Source organism: Aphelocoma coerulescens, chromosome 3 (genome assembly GCF_041296385.1).
Source record: "Aphelocoma coerulescens isolate FSJ_1873_10779 chromosome 3, UR_Acoe_1.0, whole genome shotgun sequence".
In the NCBI taxonomy this organism is placed as follows: domain Eukaryota; kingdom Metazoa; phylum Chordata; class Aves; order Passeriformes; family Corvidae; genus Aphelocoma; species Aphelocoma coerulescens.
Genome location: NC_091016.1, coordinates 109,856,118 through 109,871,577, shown reverse-complemented (window position 1 = coordinate 109,871,577; position 15,460 = coordinate 109,856,118). Strand labels below are relative to the sequence as shown.

Below are 15,460 nucleotides of genomic sequence, written 5' to 3'. Positions count from 1 at the left end.
CCCTTGTTCTGCAAAAACATAACATACATTGCCTGATTGTTAGCCTGGGTCTGTGTGCCACTCAGCTTGCCCATCAGCAGATACAAAGCTCTAGAATTAACCTGTGGATATTCTTTCTAAATGAGCAACCCAGAATTTCTGAGGAATGCAGGTAAAGGGTGGGAGTTCTGCTTTTAAACCACATACATAATCTTTATCAAATTTGCATATAGTTATGGTGAAAATGTAGAAATTAACAGCTTTTTCTCAAGTGTAGTTGGAGCAACAGAGGGTGGTAAAGATGAGAGTGTGCATTGGAGCCAGAAGTTGATAGAGGTGTAGTATGCTGAGGATTATTAAACATGTGGATGCTGGGCTTGCATCTGGGTCTATAAGGTGCTGATTGTTTGAGTGTGGAAGAAGATTGGGAAGCATCTTCTGTGCTTGTTCTGCTCATCTGCATTCCTGGGCATCTGTGTTTGAGCTCCTGCTGTGGGGAGGACAGTTCTGGATCCTGGGCTGGATGGAGACTTTGCGTGAGCTAGTACTGCCACTGGTGTGGAGCCTTTATGTCCTTCTCTGATGTAGTGGGCAGGATGGTTGCTCTGTGTCCTGCTTTTGACTGGGACAGGGTTCATTTTCTTCCTAGTAGCTGGTGCAGTGCTGTTCTTGGAGTTTAGTATGACAATAGTGTTGATAACACACTGACATTTTGGTTGTAGCTAAGTAGTGCTTACTATAAGTCAGAGGCTTTTTCATCTCCCATGCTCTGCCAGTGAGGAGGTGCACAAGAAACTGTGAGGAAGCATGGCCAGGACAGCTGACCTGAGCTGGCCAGAGGGATATTCCATACCACAGAGTGTCATGGTCAGTGTATAAACTGGGGGGAGTTTCCTGGAAGGGGACCTATCTGCTCCTCATAAGCAGGTGGTGAGCAATTGTACTGTGCATCACTTTTCTCTTAGGTTCTATTACTCTTTCTTCCTCTCCTTGTAATTTCAATTATTATTATCAGTATTAGCATATTTTTTTATTATTGTATCTAGTTGCACTTATTAAATTGTGCTTAACTCATGAGGTTCACCTCTTCTTTCTGGTTCTCCTTTACCATGTGGGTGGTGGGTGGATGGTGGAGGCAGTGAGGGGTGGCTGCCAGCTGGGGTTAAACCATGATGCTGTCTCATGTGGAGTGAATTTGTAAGGTGACACTGGATAAAAATGCTTTGCCTGTAAGAAAAAAAAAAAATCAAACAAAGTCTGACCACTTTTCACTGAAGTATATGAGCAATGCTGGTGTGAATGTTCTGTTGGCTGTGCTAAACTTGTGAGGGCAATAAAAAAGAGGAGTACAGGGATGAGATTGAAGTTTTCTGCATTAGCAGAAATGGTGCTTCAGGAGTCTACTCAATGTTAGCAGTAGAAAGTGTAATAGGAAATGTGTATCAAATTCCATCAGGATGTTTGGAGACTAAAGGAAAGTTCATGTAATGGGAAGGAACCGAACCCTGTATATCGGTACACGTGTGTTTGTGTGTGTATATATATAAACATATAGATAGAATGAAGCTTTTTGGTTTTATATATGTACATGCAGGTAAAAATTCCTGATATGTATGTTGCTTAATATTATTTGTCAAAAAGTGACTAGACAAAAAATAATGAATAGTACAATGTATTTTGTTTGCTAATAAGAGATTAATTTGCCTTTTTAAAAAAAATAGAATTAGACATGTTCTCTTGATGAACACCTTCTGTAAAGAAGTACATGGAGAGACTGATTACTTAGTATTTTCTATATATTGTAATATTTATATGTATAGTTTAAGGTGCTTCATTTATGTTAGAATATACTTTTAAAAAAACATCGAGTAGTTTACTTGATGTATTTCTTTTTAAAGGAAAGATAGAATTTTATGGGTAGAACATATTAAATACTGTTTTTAGTGTTCTGAGAAGTTCAGAATTGTAAGGAATCGAAATGTAATATGGAATACCTGTACAAGAAAAGCCCTTCTATATAATAGGCTATCCAGTGTTGTTTGCTTTAATTTTTTTAAAACTTCAAATCAGGAGTTAAACATATCACTGTGTTCTGCTTTCTGGTGCTTCATTGCCACAGTGTTTCTCAGATATGTCTGAATTTGTTGCATCTGTTGATAGATAACAGTAAGGTCATATTGACAAAGATCCTGGGAATTAGACATACTCTAAATGAATGTGTCTGTGCCTTTCTGTTACATAGTACAGTGTTCCTTGCAGGTCAGTTTGTCTAACAGTTACTTGTAATAGTAACAATGTTGTGACTTGCTTGTAGCTGTTCATGTTCAGTGTGAAATACTTTTGTCTTTCTGGTCACAAAAACATTATTCAGTGAAAAGCAAGTATAGAGTAACATTGACTTTCAAGACCAATTGCTTTTCTACTGGAGGAGAAACTTTAGCCTTGGGTAAAACTTGCATTTATGTGCAGCCTGTAATTAGTGTGTAGTTGGGTAAAACTTGATGTGTTTGATCTCTGCAAAACTTCACTCAATTTTCTGATCTAAGGGGAGTTTTTGGTGAATGAATCATTGAAGAGAGTAAGAAACATGTAGTAAGAGTACTTAAGAAAGTTCTCAAAGCATTTTAGGTCAGTTTTGAATTTTTTAAAGTAGAGGTGGATTTATATGAGAGTTAGGATGATCAGCAAGTTGCACTACAAACCTGCAGAAGAAGCAACAGGAATGATGTAAGCTGTCATAAACCTTTTAAGTTTATTTTAGGGAGAACGTATTGCTGCACTTTGCCTGATTAAATGACATTTCTCATCAATGAGGGATGTGATGTGGCATGACTACCGTGCAGAGCTGCAATTGGAAGTTGAAAAGCATTGTATGGGTTGCAAGTTCCTGTGTTTTACTCAACAAGTGAAAATTTGCAGTCTTCCAATCGGTGTGTAATTTGGAGCTGTGGCTCATGTAGCTGGAAGGTAGTTAAGATTCATAGCTGTGTTGGTGACTGCAACACAGCAGCAAATTTCACTGCTCTGTTGGAAGACAGCTTTTGTTTTAGACTGAAAAATGAAATTTGGAATCTAATCAAGAAGTTTAAGGTGTTTTGGGTTTTTTTTCTCCCATTTCTGCACTACGACTTCAGTGTGGATTTAACCGAATGTTGTGAGAAACCCCTACCATGTTGGTCATGATGACTAATATTTATTTCATAGAATTGTGGATTATTTTGAATTGAATTTTAAAGGACATCTAGTCCACCCTGCAATTAGCAGGAACATCTTCAATTAGATCAGGATGTTCAGAGCCTTATTCAACCTGACCTTGAATGTTTCCAGGGATGGGGCATCTGCCACCTCTCTGGGCAACCTGTGCCAGCGTATTCTTACTACGAACACTTTTGTACCACTTAGTCACTGTTTCTGAATACTGTTTCTGAATTGTTAATGGTAATGAAAACAGAAAATAAACTATTGCTGAAACAGACCCTCTAAAATTATTTTTTTCATCGAAACAGATGTAATTTAATGGTATATAAGGTAATCTGTAATTTCACAGTTGGATGTTTTAATACATTAAATAGTATATATCTAGCACATTTTTCAGTTAAAGGTTAACCTGCAAGTGTTCTGTGTAGCAACTGTCAGATTGAAGAATACTTTCTAAGACCTTAGATTTTCTTATGTTAAGAAGGTTTTGCGAAATATTTACGTGGAAAAGAAAGGAAAGTCATGTTCCAAGGTCTTCCTGCAGTGTCCCTCACTAGTTCACCTAAATCCAGTCCTGGCTGTGATTTTCAGTTTGTTGTACGAATATTTTCATTCTAACTGGATTTTAGATGCATTATATGGTCTGCTGTAGGGATTGCACATCAGTCTTGTGAACATGAAATACAGACTGTACAGTTCATACATTAAAGTCCTAAAGGATTAGTTAAGTTCCTGGTGGCATTCACTGTCTTTTTGGACTTCAAAGAATATCTGGCAGATTTTGTGAGGTATCAAATCAGTTCTCACTAGTGTGTTGTTGAGAAAATGGTATGTAAAACTAATTTTATCATACATATAACACTTTTATAAGGTGGTTCATATATGTGTTTTTTCTTATATTTGCTCAGGACCAGCTTAACAGAAGACAAAAGGCATCCTGTTCCTTTTTCACTGAGCTATGTTTTAATATGTGTATTTTAAAATTAATTGCCTTTTCCAGTTCCTTCAAAAACAGCAGCAATAGGATTTGTGGTACTGAATTTTGAATGCGTAGCAGTACATGCAATGGAAATTATTTGATATATCATTTTCCAAACTTCTATAGTCATACAGACAAAAATAAACTCTGAACTACCAAAACAACAGATAATTTTTTCTGTATAGGACTTAGAGTTTTTACAGTGGTGCTTAAAATTATAAATTCTAGGCTTTATTTATGTGAGTAAATATTTTGGGTAATGACAACAGAATTTATATGGTTGTACTATACACTTTTAAAATAAAAAAGTACATGCTTGCATAAAATAAACATTACCAAAAAAACCCTCAGGCAGAATAAAAGTGTAATTACTAATTTCTATTATGTAGAATTCACTAAAAATAATTGGAGATTAAACTCTATTTAAAAGGTACTTTATTCAGTGGAGAAATGTTTATGATTTTTAATTGAAATTTTTTTCCCCATTTTCTTTCTAGGTATTGCTTTGTTTTCGCTTTAGGATACCTCACTGTGTGCCAAATTACTAGAGTCTATATCTTTGATTATGGACAGTATTCTGCTGATTTTTCTGGGTAAGGAGAAAAATAATCTTTCCATCTTGTCCTTCTCAGTGATACTGTACCTGTTGTTGTGGGGGGTTTTTTATTGGTTGCTCCCCCCCCCCCCAGTTAATTGTGTCGACCTTGAAAACTTTGGGAGAAAGCTGAGCATGTATGTGCAATTGGCACACATGCAAATATGTAAGTAACTGTGCTTTAATCATACAAACTGAGAATTTTTGTTAACAGTTGTGTCTTGTTAGAACCACCAAGGTGTTATCTGTTGCCTCCTGTTCCTGTCTGAATGGCATAAAGGATTTGGTGGCTATGGGAATTTTTTCTCTTTGGGTCTTCCCTTAAAGTCTCTGCTACCATCTTTGACAGCATGATGAACCTTGAATTGTGTCTGGTGTACTTGCTTGCCTGGCACAGTCTCATACTACTTTTTGAGGAAAATCTGAATATTTTATGGAATTTAGCTTTTAGCTTCTTTCTTTTTTGGTTTTATGTTAAATGTTCCAGAAGGAGAAAGCTAAGGAGACAGGTACCTGGATGGTGAGGTAGTCACAGACTTCTTGGAAGAAGAAAGTTTTGTCTCTATGTGCCTTCATTATATATAGTGAACTGTATAGGAGCAAAACAGAATTAAATAGGCAAAATAAAAATAAACCATATTGGTAATTCTTCTTTCTGCTGCAGACCCAGAGATGTGAAGCGCAACATTTCTTATAAACAAGTTTGCTACTGTGATAGTGCTTTTGTTGATTTAAAGGACAGTGTGTATTCTAGGGGAGAAAAAAGAAATGGGGGAGTATTTGCTAGTCTGCTTAAAATAATGCATTAAATACTTTCCAGGGATACTTTGAGTGGCAATGGTCTTTGTAGTTTAACATTACCTGTGGTAGAGTTGTACTTGTTAGCTTTGTTACTTCTCAGTCTTTATTGGGAACAGGCATATAGTCCAGGAAATTAACTTGTAGGCTGAAGCCAAAAGCTCTTATGGTTGAGTTCATCTTTTCTGTCATCTTTATCTTCTTACCTTCTGAAACATCTTTCTACATTTGTCTTACATCCAAGTATCTGCCTTCAAGCCAGATATCCAAGTTCCAGTTGTAGTCAGCAGAGATGTGATCGATGTGGACAGTAAAGCCTGGAGGGCATTTCAGCTGACCCAGCACTAAGTATCTACCTGAGTGTGAACTAGGTCATTTGTCAGATGCCCCTGACTCTATTGACTACATCTGCACTGGCTATAATGAGAGCTTGCAACAGAGTCATATGCATAAAGACACTAGATTTACTGATGTTGAATTTAATTTCACCTTTACTAGTGAAACTGTAATCCAGATGCTGTCCCTTCCACTTCACTGTAGGGCCAAAGTGTACAACCTTGGCAGTGATCTAAGCTCTGAGCTGACTCTGGAAGCAGTGTAATTGCACTTTGTTGTTCTTGTTCTCAACATAATTAGTAGAGTTTGAGCACGCCATCGCTCAAATGTGACTGTACTGCTTTCAGATAGCAGCTGGCTTTGTGGCTCTGAGGGTTTAGTGGTAGCTCAGAGATTTCTGCTAGGTCTAAACATGTCCAAAGATTCCCACATCCCATCCCTGGAGATGTTCAAGGCCAGGTTGCATGGGGCTCTGAACAACCTGATCTAATTGAAGGTGTCCCTGCCCAGGGCAGGGATGATGGGGTTAGATGATCTTCAAGGTCCCTTCCAACATGAACTATTCCATGATTTATGAGCTCTGTGCTCTGGACAGAACTGTTCTGAAGCCTAGATCCAATTCTGATTGTATGTTTGAGATGGCAGATTTAAACCACCCTTTCATGCACCAACTTGTGAGCTTGATGTATGCATATCACATTAAATCTCTGGCATACACTGCATATGCTCCTTTGACACGAGACAGAGATTACTTCCAAAACAGGCAGAGAAGGAAAACTTTCTCTGGTTCTGGGAAAGGAAAAAGTAAGATCAGGAAAGTAACTAAAGTTGCCTAACCAGCTATTGAACTCCAGCATGAGCAAGTTCTTCTAAAGATGTTGGCATGGATTCATATAGTGGTTAGCCCCAAAAGAGCTTTGAATGTGTGTTTACCTAGATATTTCTCCTAGCATGCAGTGCCTATCTGGGGTGCCCAAGCTGAGAAAATCTGCTCAAAATTTGAAGGAAGGTCTCAGTGCACTGACAGTGGAGAAAGCTGAGGGCACCTCATGCTGGCGATGCAATTGCTTGTGGAGAGCTGTGTGGTCCTGGCTGCAGTACTAACAGATCCCAGCTGCCTCCTTTGCCTTTCTGCCAGCACCTAAAAGGGATTGTTAAAATCCTACTTCACAGCCTCACTGTGCCAGGAAGGACTCTTCCTCTTTTAGTCTCTAGATTGTTGCTCCTCAGCCAAATATTTGATGATACTGGAATAGCCACTTCAGGAGAAAAAAAAAAAACAAACAACAAAATGAGAATACCAGGGTCTGCTATGATAACAATGACAGATTTATCATCTGGAATGAATGTAAGGGCTGACTGAGATCCTCCTGGATTCCATCCTTCTACCAGGCAGGACCCACGCTGTCACATGTCTGCCTACAGAAAGAAAACCCATTATATTTAGAGTCAGTTGGGGATTTCTGCCAGCACCAGGCAGGCCTACAGCTTAAATGCTAGAAAGAGGTATGAGGGATTTACCAGACTATCTGTTCCTGTTTACTCTTCTTCCTTTATGACCCTTGCATGTCACTCTAGTCTTGATATCAGGATTTTGGGGCACTGGTAGTACAGTAGAAATTTTTTCCCCTGATTACATTTTGAGGACTGGAAATAATTGTGTGCTTTGAAACCAATTTTAACCATTACATTAAAAAAAAAAAAATCATCAATTTGATGGACTGGCAAAAATACTGGTGTAGCCCTGTTAATGAAGGAGGACTTGGTGGCTTTTGGATTTGTAGTTCTGTGCCAACTTAATGTGTTATAAAAATGCCAAGTGCACTCAAGACATGAACAAAACTAATTGCCCATTGTACAGTATGATTATTTTATTGTGGGCTTTTGTTTGTTTTTGGGGTTTTTTTGTTGTTGTTTTTTGTTTGGTTGTTGTTTTTTTGGCTTGGGTTTTTTTTTGTCTCCAGCTTAGATACTTCTAGGTAAATACAGTTCCTGATATGTTTTTTGAGATCTGATTTCAAAGTTAAATTTCTAAATTCTAGTAGTTTCCTTTTTGCATTCCCTATCCCTTCCCTACCCCAGGGAAGGGGTTTGTGATGCTGAGATTCACATCAGGCAAAAGCTGTGAAGATGGTATAATTTCTCAGTACAAAACTGACTTGGCTAGCCAGGGCAGAATATTTCTTGGACAGTTTAAGATTCACTCAAGTGTACCAAATTCAGAACAAAGTGATCTCCGTTGGAGCCAGCATACTTACGCTGGGTTTTTGTTTTGCCAGATATGTTTACTTGAAGCAAAAAATAATTCTCAATGGAAAAAGCAAACATAGGATCAGGTGTTAGTAGAAACTATGGAAGTGGTCTGCATAGCTAAATAACTTACTTTAATATTCAACTTTGCTATAGTTTTCTTGTCCTTTGTTTACTGCTACTGAAACTTACAATGAATATAAATTGATCTTACTGTCCTTTTTTATTTACTCTTCTCACTGTAAAAAAAACCACAACAACAACTATGTTAGTAGAAAATACATGTGAAACACTTTGGCTGTCTTTGTACAACCTAATGCAGCAATAAAAGACAGGTGTTGTCAAATACTGCATTTAAGGCTTAAATTCTTCAAATTGCATTGAAAACTGTAGTGGTTTCAGCTAAAAAATCTAGTCACCTTGTTCTTGCATTGAAGATCTTCCAGCTTGGAGTAGTTAACCGGGACTCCCAATATAAACTTCCCCTGGTATTTATATGTGAAAGAAAATGCTGAATTTGTATCTAAATTATTCTTTCTTCCATTTTTTTTTTTGTAACAGTCCGATGATGATAATTACACAGAAGATCACTAGTTTGGCATTTGAGATTCATGATGGTAAGATTTTTCACTGTGTTTAATTTTCCATACAAAATAAATTTAAGGAAAGTTCATGATGAGTCAGTGAATTACTTTAGACCAGTTTTGTTATTTCAAGGCAAAATAAATTTTTGTGTCTCAATTGTTTCTTTTGATGCTTACTAATGAAAGTACTGATAAATGTTGCTCGGACTCTACAGAAGCTCTAAAAATGCTGACATTGTACAGAAGATATGACTTATCAGAAGACCAGTGACACTGCTGGAGTCAGTGTCTAAAGACCACTGATACTGTTTTGGGCTAGGGTATTGACTGTGAGAGTTAACTAAAGAACTTCCTGATTCAGATATCTCTGTTGCTGATGGGTGGATAGAAAAAGCACATGTAATTTCAGTTGTTGAACTCCTTTGGTTTTAAAATGTTAATTCTTGAGTACTGTCCTAGTTTGTGCCATATATGCTGATTTTTATAAAACCTTTGTGTGTTTCACTTTGTTTAGTATCGTAGTTACACTCACTGCTAACATATTGCTGTGAACAGGGAGATTGTCTAATTATGTTTGTTTTCTCTCCTGTCAGATGTATCCATCAGATAAGGGGGCCCTAGTTGTGACAAAGAATCCTAAGGTTGGCTTTTGTGGGTAGGATAGCTAGGTTTTTAGTTACCTTTAAATTCAAAGGAGTAATTTTCATTTTAAAGTTCAAAAATGTCATCTAATAAACCTGTCCAGTTGAAGATTTGTGAGTGTAGCTCCAGACACCTGAATCAGGACACCTGCTGTTCTGAAATTGTTTATTAACCTTGTGCATGAAGTTCAATGTGCTTTTGTCTCATATGCATCCTAGCTTTGGTGCTGTTGATGTTTCATATTTTTTCCCATTCTTGTTAAGTGGTATTGTCAAGAGAAGCCTGTAGGCAACAACATTCAGAATATGAAAAGTTGGGAAAAGACCTTTTTAAAGTATTTTTGCATGAATGAAAATAAATAATGCTAGGCATATCTAGTTGGTTAAAGATGTTGGTGTTTAACTTCCAGAGAAAATACATTCAGAAGTAGTAATCTTGCAAGCTATAATCAACTGAAGTATGGAGTACACAACAGTGTAGTTGTGTACACAGTAGTGTAGTGGAAACAGGTTATTATAAGGAAGTAATAGTTCTAGTATCAAACAGGAAGGCTTCCTCTTACTATTATTTTGCTAGGGGAAAGAGCTATTCTGAATTTGCTGACATCATGCACAAGTAGTGGAGTGGTGGTATGGAACAAGCATGTGAGTGTTCCTGGCAATCTTGAAACAAATGTTTCATTTAGTCAGCTCTATTCTTAACTTTCATCATGAACTAGACTAGATTTTTCAGATAATTTGTATTTTCTTTTGTATTTCTGTATAGATTCCACTGAATTTTCACTATCAGTCTTGAAATTTTGTTCCTTGTTGACCTCAGAAGTCTTTGTCAGCCAGTGAGGAGTAGCTAACAGCATATTGGAAAGATTTCTCTCTGGTTGTGTCTGCAGTTCAGCAGAATCCTTGAGCTGGATGTTGCAGTTGCAGTGTGAACATGACACTCAACAGTTGATGTCACCAGTGTGAATTCAGGAGCAACTGGTAGTCTGGTGTCAGGAGATGCTTAGAAAAGAAATACAGGGAATACTAAGATTCCATTAAAGCAAAGTTTTTTAACCTTAGCCTAAAAGGGATCCTTCATGAAAAATTAATGAAAACAAGCCCTGCTCTCAGTGAGCTTTTGTTCACTGTACAAAGGTCCATGCTTCCACTGGAAGTTACTCAGAGATATACTGACAGGAGAGGGGATAATGTTGAAAATCATTCTACTAAGTGATTAATGGCACACTGAGCCTCTAGTCACATCAGCTTGGCTATATTAATCACCAATTACTTTATTTTCCTCCCACATTTTTTACCAGTACATCCAAGGAGAGTAATGAAAATAAACAGCTGAAAAAAAAGTGTTGGTGTGTTGGAAGTTCCTGGTAAACGTCAAGATTCCAGTTGTAGCTAGGTTGGTTTTGTGGTAAAGGCCAGTCTTCTGGACTTGATCGTTCTGTGGCAGCCGGTTTGTTGTGTTCAGCTGGTTTCATTTGAAGGTCCTGGAGTGAACTGAATGTAACCACAGAGGGCACTCACTCATGCTGCATATTCAAGTATCTGTCTAGCTAAGTGGATATGCTTGATTCCAAGTTGAAAGTGATATGGAATCCCAAAAACAATAACAGCTACCCCTGTAACAGTTAACACCCCTGTGCTCTTACTGTAAGGGATTTTTTTTTAAGCAGGGAAATTAAATGCAAGTTTGCATAGGATTTGGACTTGATGATCCTTGTTGGTCCCTTCCAACTCAGCCTATTCTATGATTCTGTACTTGAAGCTTGCTGTATAATACAGACTTTTCAGAAGTTTGCATGGATCACAAACTTACACCTGAAGAGATTTGAAGTACGCCTTTCATGTATTCTGATTTACATTCTGAACTTTGGTTTTTGATAGTTCTTACCTTCCAGTTTCTTGTTACTCAAATGAGCAATGCCAAAAATGAGTAGTCAGTGTGTTAACATTTGCTTTGTATTTTTTGCTGACTATCCCTGGCATCTCACGTGTGTATTCTAAAGGCAGAAATATTTTTACGTATTTGGAAACTGCTAGTGTCCATATTAATTCCTTATGGCAAGATTTAGATTTATTTATGCAATACTTCAGGCTAATGACAGAGTTAAGGGAGAAACAGAATTGTATTTTTTATTAGAACAAAGAATTTGCAGCTGTTTAACGAAAAACATTGCTTTCTAATATTTCTGTTAATTATATCAGTGAAACTGCTGTGTGGTGCCGTTTTGGGGGTTTTTGGTTAACTTGCTGGTTTCTTATTATGCTTAGGAGTTCCTTTTAATGCTCTTTCTCCAATTACCTCTTAATTTTATTTTTTTAATTTTTAGTGTGCTCTCTCTTATGATAGTGATAGCATGGTGATTATTGTTTCAGTATCAGTTACCAAATTATTTTTTTATAGTACATGTCCTTAGTGGTTAAAGGAATTCTATTGTATTTTTCCCCTTCTAAATCTTCAAGTATAGTTTTCTGCCTGCATTTTGCTTGTTTGGCTCTCTGGATATTAAGACTTATACATTTCTTGCTTTTTTGTAGGTTTTTTCCAATTTTACTCAGTGGGTATTTGTAGCTATTTGCCTTTGTTGCTGCCAGTGTAACAACTAAAGTAGTAGCAGTAACAATTAAAACTGTTATTGTCTGTCTGTCTTTGGATCTTAAAATGTTTTAATAACAACATGCATTTGGGCTCAGCTGGTGATTCATTTCAGAACCACAAAATTTACTGTAATTGCAACAGAGCCTGCAATAGGATCTTTATTTATTATTAATATATAATCCTATGTCTAAGCATTATTAGTTACTGATTAGCTGGATTTCCATACAAATAGAAAAGTGAATAGGTTTAACCACAAAGCTGAGGTGATGCCATGATACGTTTGTAAACACTGTTGTAGTGAGACCACAGAAGCAGTCATTATATCCTATAATAAAGCCTATGTGGCAGGACAGTGCTGTGTGCCTAAGGGTGTTGGGTTTGTTACCATTAGGATATGGGCTCCAGAGAAGGAGTGTAAAGATAGAACTTCCTCATGATCTAGACCACTTGGGAAAAATTTTGTTACTGATGGTTTACAAAATTCTTTTACCAAGGAAGGAACATAGGAGGTATTCCCTGCTTTACAGATGAGAAAATGGAGTTATAGTTGCTGAATGACTAAATTGTGTCACCTCTGTAATAGATGTTTGATAAAACCCATTTTCTCTAATCTCTGCTGTGTGATTTGGTAACTAAGAGCTGCAGTTGTTGTGGTAGTCTTCTGCTTTAGGACAGGAGAAAGCAATTCTAATCATCACCGAAGGAATGTTACAGAACCTCTTGAGTTCCCTAGCAGCAGTGTGCTGCTCAAGTGGGAGTTCTTCATCTCCAGTGTGTAGTAGGTAGGGAACAGCTGTGGTTTATGAGGCCTCTGTTCCCCTGGGCCTGGGAAATATTGAATGTGTAAATATTAATTCATCTCATATTGAATAAGCATCAATGGAAGAAAACCTCTTCCATGTATATTTTCTATGATTTAAAAAATCTTAATGATAGCTTCCTGAAAGCTTTCAAGATTATGACAGAGATCCAGTGGTTTCCTTGTTCTTGCATGCTGTGCAAAGATGATAAATGGGCCTTCAAGGCACTGAAAAGGCATTAAAAAAACCCCAAACAACCAACCAAACAAAAACCAAAACAGGGAAAGCCACTAACCTGACCTCAAAGAATCTGCTGACTGGAGAGAAACCTTAGTGAGAAAGGAAAATGAAAAATTAATGGAGGCTTACTTGAATGCAATATGTTTGAGACAGCAAGTGTGTTGCTCACAAAGTTATTTGGGCCTTAAATGACTTAATATGTATGTGTGTATATAACTAAAACCTGTTTTAAATAGACCAGTTCTTTCCTCCTACCCCTCCAAAACCACAGATCATATTTCAATGGTTAGATTCTTCTATTTCAGGTTTGAGGTTTTTTTCTCTCCTTTTTCGTACCACACACAATGATGTTCAGTATTTCATTTGACTAATTACCTTTATTTAGTGGCTAATCTGGCTTTATGCAAGTTCATTTGGACACACTGGGTGATCGCTTCCTCTTTCTGACTTAAGGGTAAAATACTTGTATGGAATATAATGGCAAAGGCAGCTCCTGCTCCAGTCAGTTTGCATTGTGTAGGCTATGAGAGACTGAAGGCTCTGTATGGGACACTTCCCTGCACTAGCCATGTGGTGGGATCTACATCCATCTATTAGAGTCTTTGTGTTAAATTTCTGTTTGTGTTAAATTCAGAGATTCACTACGTGACAACTGTAATATTATGACCTTAAAGGTTACAGAATCTTTCAAAATGCTCCTTCCACATTTTTTATTCAGTACTTTTATCAGATTAAAAGTCTTTGCTACAGAACCAAGGAGATGTGAAAATGTAATGATGAGAAAGAGAAGGTGCTGCATGAAGTTAGAGGGTGATAATTTGTTCTTCAGTTTCTTGCCTTGAATGGGTATGAATGGGGATGATTTTCCACTGTGAAGGATCAGGACCGAGTGAGACATTTTTCCAGGTCATTTTGAAAGAGAGGAGATGGGAAGTTGGTAACCCCTCTGTATTCTCAGCTTTGTTAAAGACTAAAGTGTGGTTTTGAAGTTGTGTGTGTAGATCATGGTCACACTAAGACAACAGTGTTATCTACTTGGTAGATAACAAGTGTTTCCATGAGTCATAGAATTAAATTAGCTTTTACTTCCCCTCAGCCCCTCAATCTTTTTTTGTCATAAGGCTGACTGATTTTGATGTCTAAAGAAAATTGGCTTTAGTTGAAACCTTATGCTTGGATCAAGTATAAGGGCTCCCTCCCCTCTATGGATTTGCTGGTATCAAGGAGTGGGGTTGAAGGCAACTGTTCTATGAGAGGAGGAGGATTTTCTATAGAAACATGTATTTTCATAAAGCACGTTGGGATTTCATATTTATATTACCCTACTCTATTATCAAACTTGGTTAGAAATTGGCTGTTGGGTTTAAGCACTGCTGTGGAGGAAGATAATTGACGTGTGATCCCATAAATTTGATTTCCTTTAGGAAGCTATGTGCATAAAAATAAAGTTTTTAGTACTTGCAATGGCAAAGAAAAAATGCAAATATGAACAGCAGGAAATGGCTGCATGTGGGAATGTCTGAGCCAGTAGAGAAGGCTGCAGGAGGAGCTGAAGTGGTCATTCTGGCAGGCAGTGCTGGCTGGTGTTAGCTAGGGCTGTCTGAAGGAGGGATCTCTACTTTTTTTGTTCCCCTGAATTAGTGTATTTCATAATAAATGAAAGTGTTGAAAGTCTTATTTTTTACTTTTCTCCCTTGTGGGAGTACAGATTTTGAAGACTGTTTTTCAGGGATAGGTCACCAGCATATCAGAAATAGCCACATACAGCAAGAAGGTAAACTCAGTCTTGCTGCTGAGCTTAGACTTGGACTGCCCCCTTCTGCTAGCAGGGTTTAAAGCTTCTTGTTAGCGCTCAGGGAAAAGACTGCAGCACCTTTACTGCCGTGCCTGCTTCACTGGACCTTAGTCACAACCTTTGCTTGCAGTGCAAAGCTGTTCTTGAGGTCTGCCATAAGTTTTGAATTGCTGAAATCTCTCTTGGAATATGTTCATTTTATGCATCAAAACTGTAATGACTGATGCAATGTTTGGGGCTTGTCCAGTTTCTGAAATTGGAAATAAAGGGTTTTAAAACCTGCAGACTGTAAAGTCTTGACCAATGTAGGAGACTTGGTTTTTTAACACTTTCTACAGGTTGTCTTAATGCTTTCCTGAAATCCATGTGATTTCAGGTTTAGGCACTGCTGGATAAAACTGAAGATATGAGAGTTTGTAATTTTGTCAGTAAGAATTGTTTGATCCAGCTCCAGCAAAAATGTTATGTGACATAATAGCTCTGAAATTGCTTGAGGCGTTGAGAAATTACATTGCAGCATGAGGCTTTCTCTGCTGAGTAAAGAAGCTAATTAATGTAGGGGGGGTTAGCTGTTCTTTATTTTTTCTTTTTCCTGTCCTCTTCCCTAGGAATGTTTCGGAAAAATGAAGACTTGACTCCATCACAGAGGTGTTTGGCTGTAAGGTAGGC

At 37.5% G+C, this 15,460-nt stretch overlaps 1 protein-coding gene across 4 annotated transcripts in view; it reads left to right on the top strand.

Annotated features, from left to right (window-relative positions):
* The window catches only part of MBOAT2 (membrane bound O-acyltransferase domain containing 2), a 95,312-nt gene that overhangs the window by 55,672 nt on the left and 24,180 nt on the right, over window positions 1-15,460 (top strand). For 3 of the 4 annotated variants that reach the window (XM_069011554.1, XM_069011556.1, XM_069011557.1), the window contains 3 exons: window positions 4,654-4,749; window positions 8,697-8,752; window positions 15,400-15,454. In XM_069011554.1, coding sequence (XP_068867655.1) covers window positions 4,654-4,749; window positions 8,697-8,752; window positions 15,400-15,454 — 207 coding nt within the window. Of the gene's footprint in view, window positions 1-69; window positions 152-4,653; window positions 4,750-8,696; window positions 8,753-15,399; window positions 15,455-15,460 lie in introns of those variants that run through there. The other variant, XM_069011558.1, reaches the window with a different exon arrangement.